The sequence below is a fragment of the Bubalus kerabau genome, chromosome 19, assembly GCF_029407905.1.
Source record: "Bubalus kerabau isolate K-KA32 ecotype Philippines breed swamp buffalo chromosome 19, PCC_UOA_SB_1v2, whole genome shotgun sequence".
Lineage (NCBI taxonomy): Eukaryota > Metazoa > Chordata > Mammalia > Artiodactyla > Bovidae > Bubalus > Bubalus kerabau.
In genome coordinates this window covers 60,584,602-60,599,955 of record NC_073642.1, presented here as the reverse complement: position 1 = coordinate 60,599,955, position 15,354 = coordinate 60,584,602, and the positions used below count along the sequence as shown (strand labels likewise).

The 15,354-nt window shown below is 42.6% G+C and overlaps 1 protein-coding gene across 7 annotated transcripts in view; it reads left to right on the top strand.

Annotated features, from left to right (window-relative positions):
* The first annotated feature begins 5,853 nt into the window (after positions 1-5,853).
* Positions 5,854-15,354, top strand: part of DICER1 (dicer 1, ribonuclease III) — a 75,767-nt gene continuing 66,266 nt past the window's right edge. For 5 of the 7 annotated variants that reach the window (XM_055556661.1, XM_055556660.1, XM_055556658.1 and 2 more), the window contains exon 1: positions 5,855-5,993. Coding sequence is in view for 1 of the 7 variants with exons in the window: in XM_055556663.1 (XP_055412638.1) it covers positions 5,958-5,993 (36 nt within the window). In the remaining 6 variants the exon portion in view is untranslated. Of the gene's footprint in view, positions 5,994-15,354 lie in introns of all 7 variants that reach the window. The other 2 variants (XM_055556662.1, XM_055556663.1) reach the window with 2 other exon arrangements.

Sequence of the window (15,354 nt, the reverse complement as noted above, 5' to 3'; positions counted from 1 at the left end):
GACTAATGATGTTGAGACCCTTTTTATGTTTTTGCTATCTGTATATTTCCACAGGTAATGCTTATGTTCAAACATTTTGCCCATTTTTTTAGTTGGGTTGTATTCATTATTGAGTTGTAAGAATTCTTTATATATGCTGCATGCAAATAATTTATCAGATACATATTCAGAAACATCTTTCCCAGGATGTGCTTGTCTTTCATTTTCTTACCAATGTCTTCCAAAGGGCAGAAATTTAGATGATCAATTTTTAAATTAGGGAGTCTAATTTATCAATTTAAAAGATTTCCTGGTTCATAGTTTTTTTTTTTTTCGTCTCAAACAAACCTTGACTTAACCCAGTGTTACAAAGATTTTCTCCCATGGTTTGTTCTAGAAATCTTACACTTTGAGGTTTTAAGTCGATGATATATTTGCATACCTCCTTCTCCTACAGAAAACAGTACAATGGGAAAGACTAGAAATCTCTTCAAGATAATTAGAGATAGCAAGGGAACATTTTATGCAAAGGTGGGCACAATAAAGGACAGAAACTGTATGGACCTAACAGAAGCAGGAGATATTAAGAAGAGGTGGCAAGAATACACAGAAGACCTATACAAAAAAGATCTTCATGACTCAGATAATCACGATGGTGTGATCACTGACCTAGAGCCAGACATCCTGGAATGTGAAGTCAAGTGGGCCTTAGGAAGCATCACTACGAACAAAGCTAGTGGAGGTGATGGAATTCCAGTTGAGCTATTTCAAATCCTAAAAGAGGATGCTGTGAAAGTGCTGCACTCAATATGCCAGCAAATTTGGAAAACTCAGCAGTGGCCACAGGACTGGAAAAGGTCAGTTTTCATTCCAATCCCAAAGAAAGGCAATGCCAAAGAATGCTCAAACTACCGCACAATTGCACTCATCTCACATGCTAGTCAAGTGATGCTCAAAATTCTCCAAGCCAGGCTTCAACAATACATGAACCGTGAACTTCCAGATATCCAAGCTGGTTTTAGAAAAGGCAGAGGAACCAGAGATCAAATTGCCAACATCTGCTGGATCATCGAAAAAGCAAGAGAGCTCCAGAAAAATATTGATTTCTGCTTAAGCCTTTGACTATGTGGATCACAATAAACTGTGGAAAATCCTGAAAGAGATGGGTTAATACCAGATCACCTGACCTGCCTCACGAGAAATCTGTATGCAGGTCAGGAAGCAACAGTTAGAACTGGATATGGAACAACTGACTGGTTCCAAATAGGAAAAGGAATATGTCAAGGCTGCATATTGTCATCCTGCTTATTTAACTTATATGCAGAGTACATCATGAGAAATGCTGGGCTGGATGAAGCACAAGCTGGAATCAAGATTGCCGGGAGAAATATCAATAACCTCAGATATGCAGATGACACCACCCTTATGGCAGAAAGTGAAGAACTAAAGAGCCTCTTGATGAAAGTGAAAGAGGAGAATGAAAAAGTTAGCTTAATGCTCAACATTCAGAAAACTAAGATCATGGCATCCGGTCCCATTACTTCATGGCAAATAGATGGAGAAACAGTGGAAACAGTGGCAGACTTTATCACTGCAGATGGTGACTGCAGCCATGAAATTAAAAAACACTTACTCCTTGGAAGGAAAGTTATGACCAACCTAGACAGCATATTCAAAAGCAGAGACATTACTTTGCCAACAAAGGTCCATCTAGCCAAAGCTATGGTTTTTCCAGTATCATGTATGGATGTGAGAGTTGGACTATAAAGAAAGCTGAGTGCTGAAGAAGTAATGCTCTTGAACTCTGGTGTTGGAGAAGACTTTTGAGAGTCACTTGGACTGCAAAAGGAGATCAAATCAGTCAATTCTAAAGGAAATCAGTCCTGACTAGTCATTTGAAGGACTGATGCTGAAGCTGAAGCTCCAATACTTTGGGCCACCTGATGTGAAGAACTGACTCATTTGAAAAGACTCTGTTACTGGGAAAGATTGAAGGCAGGAAGAGAAGGGGACGACAGAAAATGAAATGGTTGGATGGCATCACTGACTCAATGGACATGAGTTTGAGTAGGCTCCAGGAGTTGGTGATGGACCAGGAAGCCTGGCGTGCTGCAGTCTGTGGGGTCTGAAAAAGTAGGATATGACTGAGTGACTGAGCTGAGCATTTGTTGTTCAGTCAGCTAAGTTATGACTGACTGTTTGTGACCCCACGAACTGCAGCATGCCAGGCTTCCCTGTCTTTCCAGTATCTCCCAGGGAGGCCTGGTGTGCTGCAGTCCTTGGGGTCACAAAGAGTCAGACACGACTGAGCGACTAAACTGGAACTTATGTCTATATATTGAAAACTTTGAATTCACATCAGTACTTCCAATTCCGATCCAACCTGTCAAGCTTTCTTGCTATTCCCCTTTCTGTATCTTAATCCCCTTCTCCAACAGTGAGAAATCTGGCTCCCCTCATCCTTTACATAGTATTCCTTTGGGAAGTCCTCTAGTACATGATAAGTCACCTGACTTTGCAGGACCGAGTCCCCCACCTTCCTTGCTGGGCTCTGATCCCGACTCTGAGCTGACTTCCTAGCTGAATATAGGGGTGCCTATATTCTCCTATGAAGATGGAAAAGCAGGGAGATCAGTCAGGAGAGTGAGATGCACAGATGAGACAGAGACACAGAAAATTAACCACAGAATAAACACACAGAGAGTAACCTCTGGGTCCTTGAAAGCTTTCCAACTCCTGGATCTAGTCTTTTGCTAAGATATAGCTGAATGCCTGCTCTGGGCTTTTGTGACAAGTTCCTGTATCCTTCTGATAAATTCTCCCCCTTTTAAACTATTTCAGGTTGGTTTTTTTACATGCAAACATAGAATCTTAAACAAAGGTATATTTATATCCTGGCTTGTTCTACAGAATATGAAACAAATTGTGGAAATAATCAGGGCAAAGGGAAAATAAAAAATTAGCCCACAGAAAATGCATACCACATGGTACTATACTATTGCTTACTGTGGGCTCAAATATTAGCTCTGAGATTTCTAGTGATGCAAACAAAGTGTGAAACACGATCCCTTGTAAGATTTTATGTCTCCAGATTTAAAACAAACCAGCAATTGGAGCATGAATAGATAGACCAATGGAACAGAACACAGAATCTAGAAGTGAACTCTTCAGCAAATGGCTGATAAATGGCAAACTCTGTAGCCATCTGGGAAAAAAAGTATTTTTTTTTTTATATCATATTTTCTTTTAATTTTTTTTTATTTTTAAACTTTACAAAATTGTATTAGTTTTGCCAAATATCAAAATGAATCCGCCACAGGTATACATGTGTTCCCCATCCTGAACCCTCCTCCCTCCCCATACCATCCCTCTGGGTCGTCCCAGTGTACTAGCCCCAAGCATCCAGTATCGTGCATTGAACCTTCATACCTTATCCCATATACTCAATCAATTATAAATGGATCAGTGTTCAATTACAAAAGACTGGAAGTCTAAATGTCCATCAATAGAGAACTGGTTAAATTATGTGCACATCCCTGCAATAAAATGTTATGGAGATTTGAAAAAAATAGCAAGGAGTTCTGTATCTATTGCTATAGACATATATTCTTGATATATTGTTACAAAAAGCAAGGTAGAGTTAATGTGTATGGCACACTATCATTTTTGTAAATGAGGAATGTCTTGGCTTCTACTGTATAAAAAAAATAATCTGGGAGAATGTGCAAGGAACAGTGCTTACCTGTCTGGAGCATGGGGACAGGTGTGGGAGAGTCTTTTTACTGTATACCTGTTTATGCTTTCTAATGAATGAACCATATATGTAATACTCTTTTTAAAAGTTAAAAAAAAAAAAAAAACCTGATGAAAATCAGACAAACCTGGTGAAGGAGAAGCTCAGCTAGTCTTGACAGACTGAGAGGACAATAGGAGAGAATGAAAATTTTACCTGCCCACAAATTTCCACTGTTAGTGAACCCCAGTGCCTATCTCCACCCAGAGATGCCATTCTTCTTACAAAGGATCATCTCCAAAAAGGCTTTACTGAGCAACCTGGGGAGGCCTTCTGCCTATAGTGCAATATAAATGCTTGATACATATAAGAAAATTATTTCTATGGAGACCTGACAAAGAGTGTTCTACTTCCTAATTTTGCCCATGAACATTCTATGTTTATGTGAAACATCTTGCCAACTGACAGTATATATAACGATCAAAATGTGAACACTGTAGTACCAGCCCTGAAGCCAGATCCCCAGGGTTCAAATCTAAGTTGTTCACTTATTAGCAGCTTACTTGCTAGAGGTTATGAATTTCTGTCCTCTGTTATTATAAAATGGAGGGCAAGCAACAGCATCTGCTTTACAGGATCCACGTGAAAATCAAAGCTTATAACAGCCCGTCCAATAGCAACATAATGCTAGCCACAAAAGACATTAAATACTTCCTAGAATTCAAATTAAAAAAAAAAACCCCACTATTTATCCCAGTATGTCAAAAACATTATCGCTTTAACGTGTAATGAATATAACAAATAATAGTGTGGTTTCATATTATTTTTTGGTAAGGAAAATATACATCTGATTTTCAGGTCTCCTATCTAGTTAAGACTGTGCTGTGCTTAGTCGCTCAGCCGTGTTCGACTCCTGTGACCCCATGGACTGTATGTAGCCTGCCAGGCCCCTCTGTCTACGGGGATTCTCTAGGCAAGAATACTAGCGGGTTGCCATGCCCTTCTCCAGGGGGATCTTCCCAATTCAGGGATCGAACCCCGGTCTCCCAAATTGCAGGCAGATTCTTTACCGTCTGAGCCACCAGGGAAACCCCCAATCAACACTAGCCTTATTTTAAATGGTCGACAGCCCTCTTTGCATCAGCGCAGCCCTAGACATGTCTAGCACGCGGTAGGTGCTATGTGCTCTTAGCAGAAGCATGGTTGCGGTTATGCTACCTCTTTTGGAGTAAACTCGTCTATCAGGTGAGCCATCTGGAAGACATGCATATTTTGGAATAAACTAATGCGATTTTCTTTTAGCCAGTCACTTACTGGACCTCCATATTAATTCACAGCTACAAGATAAGGTGCAAGTTTCCGATCTATTCAAATAAACTATTTACATAAGTGGGGCCGCTGCCCTCATCTCATTTTCTGGTCATCCTAGTTCCGGGTTGGGGATGGAGTGGGTTGGGGGAAGGAGGTGGGGTTAATTGTCTTCCCTAATACGGAGGGCCCTGGACCACTAACCCTGGGGAAATGCAGGCGAGTGGGACGGTCCTTTAAAAAGGGGATGGGGCGGTGAAAAAGAGCGCCGAGCTCTCGGGAGAACAATTAACAGCCAAGGCGAAGGGCCACGTTTAGGGGGCGGTCCGTGCCAGAAGGGGCAACCATGAAGGCGGACGAATTCTGAGCGCCAGCAGAATTCTCGCCGAGCCAAGCGAGCGTCCGCAGGCCGGGCGTGCAGGCACCGGGCGGGCGGCGAAGGTGCCTGGCCTCCGCGCGGGCCCGCTGAACGTCCGCGTCCAACCCCGGCTCCTCCGGGCCGCAAACACCGCCAGTGGCCTCTGCCGCTCGCGTCCACTGTCTCCCGGCTCCTGAGTGGCTGGGGGGCCGGGATTAACCTTTCACCGCCGCGCGCTGTCCAATCACAGGCTCGCTCTCATGCCGGCGCGGGGCGAGCGGGGGAGAGCGGGGGCGCGGGCGCCGGGGAGATTCTCCAAGCCCCCGTGCGCCGTTGCCGCGGGGCCGTGCGCGGGCCGCGAGCGAGCCGGGCGCTGCGCAGTCTCCGCAGGCGCCGGCGGGAGGGGTCGAGGCTCGGAGGCGCGGCGCGGCGCGGGCTGCTCCAGGCCCCAGGTTGGATGGAGTGACCTGACAGCGGGGACGAGGCGACGGCGAGCGGGAGGACATGGCGGCGGCGGCGGCGGCGCCGGGCGGCACCGGGAGGCCTGGGCTGTGACGCGCGCGCCGGAGCGGGGGTCCGATGGTTCTCGAAGGCCCGCGGCGCCCCGTGCTGCAGGTGAGGGGGGCTTCCCCCGCCGCGGAGCCGCTTTTGTGTCCCGGGAGTGGGGGGCGGAGCGGGGAGCGTCTCCGCGCGCCGCCGAGGCCCGCGTGGGCTCCGGACTCCGGTGGGGAGACCGGCGCGGGGCATATGGCGCGGCCTCCTCGCAAGGTCCTGGGCGGGGCTGGTCCCCGCGCCGCCGGGCTCGGCGCAGCCCCGACTCGCTGGCGTGCGTCCTGACTCGGCGCTTCCCGGGGACTTTGTGCGCGGGGTCGCCTGGGCACCGGGTGGGCACGCTGCCGCCTCCGCACCCGGAGTGGAGCGCGCGGGGGGGTCCTCGCCGCTCACCCACCCACCCACCCCCGGCCCGCGGAGAGCTGGGCTTTGACAGGTCCGGCTGCGCGCACCCGAGTGGCGTGGGGTCCGCCGCCGCCGCGTCTCGGGAGCATCCCCGGGAGGCTGCGCGGTGGCCGGCGCTGGCCTCCTGGGTGGACACCTTCGAGGGGGCCGGGAGGGAAGGCAGGCCGGGCCCTCCTGCGCTGGCAGGAAAGCGCGAGCCTTCGGGGGCGCGCCCGGGCGAGGATTGTTCGTGTCTATTGGCAGGTGACCAGCTCTCTGGGTCCCCAGGGGGCGGGTGGCCGAGGCCATGTTTTCGCCCCTCCTCTCCGATTTTTTTTTTTTTTTTTTGGTGCCAGCACGCCCCTGGACCCTTGCAAAGCGAGGCTTTCGCAAAGGGTTTTTCAATCCTTGGCAAATCAGTGTATGTTTTAAGTTAGCACTGCAGATTTTTTTGGGGGGTGGGGTGGGGTGGGGGTAGACTTTGCAGAAAAGCTGAGTTCCTCCAGGGCTTTGCCCGCAGTGTAGAGCTAGCAGACCATTTAATGTGTCTTTTTAATGGCCTGAAGATTTGCAAAGACAGATGAGTGAGGGAGTATTTACTATAGAGTGTTCAGTCCATGCTTTTGTGGAGAAAGTCATGCTTACAGGGACACCTTATTTACCCAGATGATCAGATTTAAGTATTGAGGTGACTATATTTACAAATATTCAGCTGATGAAAGAGTTTTAATTTGAAGTCTTTGCTTTTTTGGTGCTTTGGATTTTGCTGCTGCTGCTGCTTACTCGCTACAGTCATGTCCAACTCTTGTGCGACCCTATGGATTGTATGTAGCCTGTCAGGCTTCTCTCTCTGTCCATGGGATTCTCCAGGCAAGAGTACTGGAGCGGGTTGCCATGCCCTCCTCCAGGGTGTCTTCCCAACCCAGGGAGCGAACCTTGGTCTCCTGCATTGCAGGCAGATTCTTTATCTCTGAGCCACCAGGGAAGCCCCTTGGATTTTTCTGGATCTTCACAATCCTGATGTTCAGTTCTCTTCCTGTTGCTTGGTTTTCAAGTGCAGCAGACTCAGTGAATGGAAAAGGGCACAGATTAGAAATTAAGTAACTCGGGGGGAAAGAAAAGAAAAAAATATATATAGAATGTGTCTTAGTAAAGGTTAATTACATTGAAAATATATTGGTATAAACATTAAATTTTCTAAATAAAAATACCCATTTTAGCCAAGGGCTCCAATAATTTATTAGAGGATGGATGATGGTACAGATTCTGAATAAGGGTGCTAGTGAATAGTAATTTTAGTATTCATATCTTTGGGAACTAGGTGGGCCTAATCAGTTTATTTTGCAAAACTTGTTAGTAGCTCTCTGTGGCAAATCATATTACATGTAATATATGCTGTGTATACTTACATATAATTTTTCAAATTTTCATTGTGGGACATATTTTGTAATACTATAGATTAGAAACACTACAAAGAGTGCTTTTAATATGATCACTGTGAACATTGTATGGATTTATTCAGGGCATCAAAATGCTGTTTTAAGAAAAGATGTACACATTTAATTTGGGGAGACCTTCATTTCCTGCAATTATTATAATAAGGGTTTGCTTTACCTTTTATGCTGTCATCTCATCATGAAAGGTTAAGTTCTGTCTACTGTGTTATACCTATGGCACTGGGAATGAGTTCTCAAGTGTGGTGGTTTTGCCATTTCTGAATTTTATTGGCTTGGTTTTAGAAAACATTTGATTTTGATGTGGCTCAAATGATTCTTATTTGATAGTGATTTTGTGGCAGTGTATGGTGGGTTGTACTTTTAGTGTAGTGCTACCTTTGAGGAAGGGTAACTTTTTGACCTTGAGAGATTTATACCCTGCCACTGTCTCATGTATGAGATGCTTGTTTCGTTTGAGAAAGTAGGTATTTCTTTGACATTCTCTCACTTGTGACCTTAGCATCCTGTGGTCATTACTTGTGGCTAAAGAGCAAAGGGAAACATTTATTAATAAGAAGTTCCTGGTAATATATGCCAAGATATTTCAGGTTCTTTTATCTATGTTCTTATTTAATCCACACTGTGACCCTGAGACAGATTTAATATTGTCTTATTGTGTGTACATGCAAGGAAGCTAAGACTCAGAGCTGTGAATCTGGAAGTGGCAAGGCTAGCGCTGAGTCATGGCTTGATTTCTGAATCTTTGCATATGGGCCCTTTTCCCAACATTATATTGCTGTTCCAGGTGAATTTTAGGGGAACAACCTGCATAAGTTGCAGGTAAGCCCTTAATTAGTACTTGTTAAAAGAATGAAACTCTTGTCTTAAATGTTCATGGGGCCTTTGATTATCTGAGTAAGATTCTTTCCCTTTTTTTTTTGTCGTAAAATACAACAAAACATACCGTTTTAACCACTTTTGATGGTACAGATCTGTGGCATTAAGTACATTCACATTGTTTTGCTCCCATCACCACCAGTCCATCTCCAGAACTTTCTCATCTTCCTCAACTGAAACTCTGTACCCATTAAACACTAACTCCCCATTCCACCCTCCTCCCAGGCCCAGGCAACCACCATTTTCTTTTATGTCTCTATGTATTTCCTGCTCACGGATATGTAGGTATGTGTCTGCTTATCCATTAATCCCCCCATGTACTCTTGGGGTGTTTGTATCTTTTGGCCTTGTGAGCAATGCTCCTATGAACAAATAGCGAAAATAACGAAACATATTTGTACAAAGGTGAACAAATACCTGTTGGAACCCCAGCTTCTACTTCTTTGGAGTATCTCCCCAGAAGCGGTCCAGTTGTTTCTTGATCATCAACACGTTTGACTCAGAACTTACTGCCGAGTTTTCTCAGGGTTGTTCAGATGGTTATACTGTATTACAAATAGGAACTGTTTATTAATAGAAGACTTGAATTTTCTTGAAACCCAGGATTTACTAATTTTTATGATCTCAGTTCCTATCAGCATTTGGCAGGTAACTGCATTCATTCAGTTGGTCCATCATGGAGCTCTGTTGGATGGCAAAGGAAGGTACTGCTCAGGTCCATGTTTAACTTGCATAAATATTAAGTTGGAGCTGAGTGACTTGTCCTTGTGCTCTGCATTTTGGATATTCCGGTTTTCAGCTCATTTTCAAAGACCGATGGGTGTATGTGCTTTATTATTTGCCTACTATGAGAAAGGATTTGAGGTGGTCTTATAATAGATGTTTGAGAGGACAGTGAAAATAATGGTGAAGGTTGAAGGAGGGGTAGGGTGTGGAGGGAGCTGGAGAGAATTAGAAGAGAAGCTTAGGACAAGGATAATTAGTGTCTGCATGTCACTAAAGGTTTTCGTTTTTTAAATATTAACCAAAGAAAAAGAGGAAGCAGGACTAATTATAGTTGATATTGATTAATGAAAGGAAGTATACGAGTTAAGCAGGAAAAAGCAAACTTTTCTCTTGTATGATGAATACGCATCTGAATTCTTATGTAAAATGACATTAACAATATGTAGAGAAAACGTTTTACATTTTACAAATGATGGAGAAATATTTCTCACATGCCATTTTCGAGAAACTGGATAAAGGCCTCAGGCATAATGGAAAAGCCTTAGTAATGTAGATACAGACATTCTGGTGATTTGATTCACTAGAGTTTAGTTAATTTATCTTTCAGACGATATCCCTAGTATGTCAGTTGTGTCGTTCAGGCTTTTGACAAATGCTGAATAATAATTCATTCACAAATGTACTCTTTTCCGGATCATATAAGCAGTCAGGATTTTCAGGATTCTGTCTGCCAGTCTTCGGGAATGTGTGTTGGTCTAAAAAGTAGGATTGCTTGTGTGGGGGTATATACTCTCTGAATGAATACAGAGAGAAAAGCCTTATTTTTGAGGTTCCAGTTGAGCTCTTTCAAATCCTGAAAGATGATGCTGTGAAAGTGCTGCACTCAATATGCCAGCAAATTTGGAAAACTCAGCAGTGGCCACAGGACTGGCAAAGGTCAGTTTTCATTCCAATCCCAAAGAAAGGCAATGCCAAAGAATGCTCAAACTATCGCACAATTGCACTCATCTCACACGCTAGTAAAATAATGCTCAAAATTCTCCAAGCCAGGCTTCAGCAATATGTGAACTGTGAACTTCTGATGTTCAAGCTGGTTTTAGAAAGGCAGAGGAACCAGAGATCAAATAGCCAACATCTGCTGGATCATGGAAAAAGCAAGAGAGTTCCAGAAAAACATCTATTTCTGCTTTATTGACTATGCCAGAGCCTTTGACTGTGTGGATCACAATAAACTGTGGAAAATTCTGAAAGAGGTGGGAATACCAGACCACCTGATCTGCCTTTTGAGAAATCTATATGTAGGTCAGGAAGCAACAGTTAGAACTGGACATGGAACAACAGACTGGTTCCAAATTGGAAAAGGAGTACGTCAAGGCTGTTTATTGTCACCCTGCTTATTTAACTTATATGCAGAGTACATCATGAGAAACGCTGGACTGGAAGAAACACAATCTGGAATCAAGATTGCCGGGAGAAATATCAGTAACTTCAGCTATGCATATGACACCACCCTTATGGCAGAAAGTGAAGAGGAACTCAAAAGCCTCTTGATGAAAGTGAAAGTGGAGAGTGAAAAAGTTAGCTTAAAGCTCAACATTCAGAAAACGAAGATCATGGCATCTGGTCCCATCACTTCATGGGAAATAGATGGGGAAACAGTGTCAGACTTTATTTTTTTGGGCTCCAAAATCACTGCAGATGGTGACTGCAGCCATGAAATTAAAAGAAGCTTACTTCTTGGAAGGAAAGTTATGACCAACCTAGATAGCATATTCAAAAGCAGAGACATTTCTTTGCCAACAAAGGTTTGTCTAGTCAAGGCTATGGTTTTTCCTGTGGTCACGTATGGATGTGAGAGTTGGACTGTGAAGAAGGCTGAGTGCTGAAGAATCGATGCTTCTGAACTGTGGTGTTGGAGAAGACTCTTGAGAGTCCCTTGGACTGCAAGGAGATCCAACCAGTCCATTCTGAAGGAGATAAAGCCCTGGGATTTCTTTGGAAGGACTGATGCTAAAGCTGAAACTCCAGTACTTTGGCCACCTCATGTGAAGAGTTGACTCATTGGAAAAGACTCTGATGCTGGGAGGGATTGGGGGCAGGAGGAGAAGGGGATGACAGAGGATGAGATGGCTGGATGGCATCACTGACTCGATGGACGTGAGTCTGGGTGAACTCCGGGAGTTGGTGATGGACAGGGAGGCCTGGCCTGCTGCGATTCATGGGGTCGCAAAGAGTCAGACACGACTGAGCGACTGAACTGAACTGATGAAATTGAAATTTTCAGTCATGTAAGAAAACTTTTTTTAATTTTTTAAAAAAATTTTGAGTACAAATTGGTTTCCTATTTTCCCTAAAATCGTCACTGAATTGGTGGTTCTTTTTAAGTATGCAAGGCTGCTATCCATTTTAAGTAGATAACTAAGAAGATGCCCCAAGAAAATTTGTCTGAAGATGTCAGTAAGTGTTACTAGATTCAAGACATGGAAGACTTGAATTTTGGCCTTAGTATTCTGATTTTTCAAGCTCATGGTAACATTAAGTGTCATGCTCTGTTAAATGTACTATCCTTTTAAACAAATAGAATTGTAAGGATAGTAAGGGTAGAACAGAACGGTGCTGACATAAACAAGGTGCTCAGATTTGCTGAGTGAATAACTTAGTTTATTTTATATTAGTTTTTAAAAGACTTAGAAGCTAACAGTTCTATGTAAAGTAATATTGCTTATATCATTACTGTTCTGATTTTGGACAGATCATGCTGCCTGGTTCTTCAAGTAAGGACACATGATTAGGTGTATGGAAGCATTATGGACAGAGAGAATTAAGAATTTCATAGAAGAAAATCGCTATTAAATTGGGAGTTTTCCTGGTGTTGTAGGCTTTCTTATTGCTGAAGCTGGCTAACCCTGATAGTTGTCGTGGTGGTTCTGTTTTAGGTGACAGCTCAATGTGTGCAATAAAGTAGGAATTTAGAAAACACATTTGGAAATTCTCTTGAGGATTAGAACATGTCAGCGAACCAGAATTTTAAAATAAAGTGTTTAAAGAGCTCAGATAATGAGAGAAGGATCTCAGTTTAAGAGCTGATCTTTGACATAATGTAGAAAGGTTCTTTGATTAAGGACTTAGGTCAGTAATCCTATTTGAAGGGAAAGAGAAAGGCAGTGGCAGAGACTTTTTTGAGAGGGTAAGTTTAACATGATGAGCTGGAGTTTTAAGGGGTATCTTCTCGTGCCTGTCCTGCTGCTTGGCCGTCACTCAAGAGTAGCTCCTATTAGTTGTATTTTCAGCTATTTTCCTTTTGCAAAATTAAATATATTAATATTTTATCAAAGCATTATAAGAATGTTTAAGAGCAAGTCTTTGGTGTCAGAGGGGTTCAAATTCTGCTTCCTTCAGTTTATCCATGAGGAGCACAGGGTGTCTGGTGGTCTTTCTGAGTCAGCTCCCTCATCTGAAGTCCGGTCTTGATAGTAGTACCTATTTCTTGAGGTTGTAAGGAAAAATTGAGTTTCTTAAACCTTTAGCCCAGTTCTAGCCCACAACTAGCATAAAATTTAGCTGATATTGCTTCAAATATGTACATTAGAGGAAATCTGTTCTTAATGTGATTTGATTATGTTGTGATTTCTCCCCAAATTTTTGAATATTGAGATGTATGTTTAGTTTTATAATGGAAGATGAAAAAGAAAAAGGGCTTGAGAGCAGTATTTCACAGGTAAGTCTTCTATGTGAGGGCTTCCCTGTGGCTCAGCTGGTAAAGAGTCTGCCTGCAATGTGGGAGACCTAGGTTTGATCCCTGGGTTGGGAAGATCCCCTGGAGAATGGAAAGGCTACCCACTCCAGTATTCTGGCCTGGAGAATTCCATGGACTGTAGTTCATGGGGTCACAAAGAGTTGGATAAGACTGAGTGACTTTCACTTCATTCTATGTGAGGCTTGTCTGTAGTGGATCAGATGGTTCAGCTTAGTTGGGTCCCTGTAGTAGTGATACCAAGCATAACAGAGCCTTAAATATTGCTAACTTTCCTATATAACCATCATTCCTCTATTATGTACGAATAAGTGCATTATCCTTGAATCTGTATTTTGAAGCAGCATAAACTTTTTATATATGTCATATGTACTTGATATAGCCCTGTGGGTCTTATTCTTTGGAGATTCCTGATTTGACAAAAGATACGAATCTTATCCCCAGAAAAAGTGTACATGTGCATATTCAGAATTTTATGTACATTTATAGGAGGTACAGGGACCCCTGTGGGACCCCATCCATGGATGCCGATTTAAACTATATCTACACAAATAAAGAGAAGTAGTTGGTTAACCAAGGAACAACACAATTCCAGAAAACTGAGGCAGACATGATCAGTGGAATGAATGAACAGTGTAAAATAATGAGTGGTTAGGAAACCCGTGTTCTAGTTTGGCTTTACTTCTGAATAACTAGATGTGTCTTTAAGGGCAGGTCGCCCTGGCCTTTCTATACTTAGTTTTGTTTTCTTACTTTTAAACTGAGAACATTTGTAAGTCTCCAAAGTCTTGTGGTTGGTAATCTTTGAAGCACTCATGTAATTCAGAGACTTCTCCGCTTCAAGCTGAATCTAGATTAAATGTGAGACCTGGAAAGGAGAGGCTGCATTTGTTAAGAAGCGTGGAGGTCGTATGTAGCGACCGTAAGAAAGTAGTGGTGGAATCATGAGATGTTCTGAGCGGGAAACTTAAGGTTAAAACCCCAGGAAGTAAAGCTTGGAAAGTAGATCAGATCGGATATTGCCTTAGGATGGCAAAATCTTTCAGAGAGAATTGAGTCTTTACATCTTTTATCTCTGCGTCTAGTAAAGCTTTGCTGTTGTTCAGTCGCTCAGTCGTGTCCGACTCTTTGTGACCCCATAGACTGTAGCCCACCAGGCTTCCCTGTCCTTCACCATCTCCCGGAGCTTGCTTAAACTCATATCCATGATTTGGTGATGCCATCCAACCATCTCATCCTCTGTCATCCCCTTTTCCTCCTGCCAGCATTCTTGCCATGAACTGTATGAGAGGTACAGCTTAGTAAATGATTATTAATGAATGAGAATCTGATAGGAGCTGTTTAACTTTTGATCTGATCCTTATGATGAAGAGCAAGCAGCCCACTGAGAGGCCTCTGATACTATGAATGAGGAAAAATATTTGATAGGCACTCTTGTATTTTAATTTTGAAAGCTTATTAAATTTTGCATATAACACAATACTGGGATTACCTGGCTTTGTCCATAGACTTGTATATTGTATAGCTGAACATTAAAAAGAAAAAAGAAGCCCTAATTTAAAAATCTTTATATGTACCTATCACATATAATAAACTCAGGTAATTTATTTGTGTTAGATCAAACATAATTTTGGTGTTTGGTGGAAAATGCATAATTTTGTTGATATATGAACAAATAATAGAATAATCTAAATTAGACATTTAAATGCAGTGTGTATATTCTACTGGAGTTAAGGCAAGCTATAATTTTCAAATGCTATTAGTACTTAAAAAGAGTAATTCTTTATTGCTTATGTAATATATGGACTTCAGTTTCCAGCTCTTCTTCAGTAAAATATGTGCAATGAAGCATTGTTAGAGGGTGCTTTCTTTTGGGGATAATTTGTTAAAAAATAGTTTTCATTGACATATGACGGAGTTCTGATGAAGAATACTATTATTATTTATAATCAATCTTTATAAATCTCTACCTTTTTTGTTGCTGAACATTAGGAGAATTCGGGGTAGCTTTTTACATATGAGTTGGGTCCATATTTTGGCCAGGAGTAGGGAAATAAATAATTTTCCTAAGGCCTCATTAGCACGCATACACTTAAACACATATATGCATGTGTGAAATCTGTCTTGCCTTAGCAGCAAATGCTCTGGCAAAATGCTTACCTGTGTTGTCTGTCCTGAGTGGTGAAAAAGTTACATAGTACATTGCAGTTTCCATAATATTTATTTG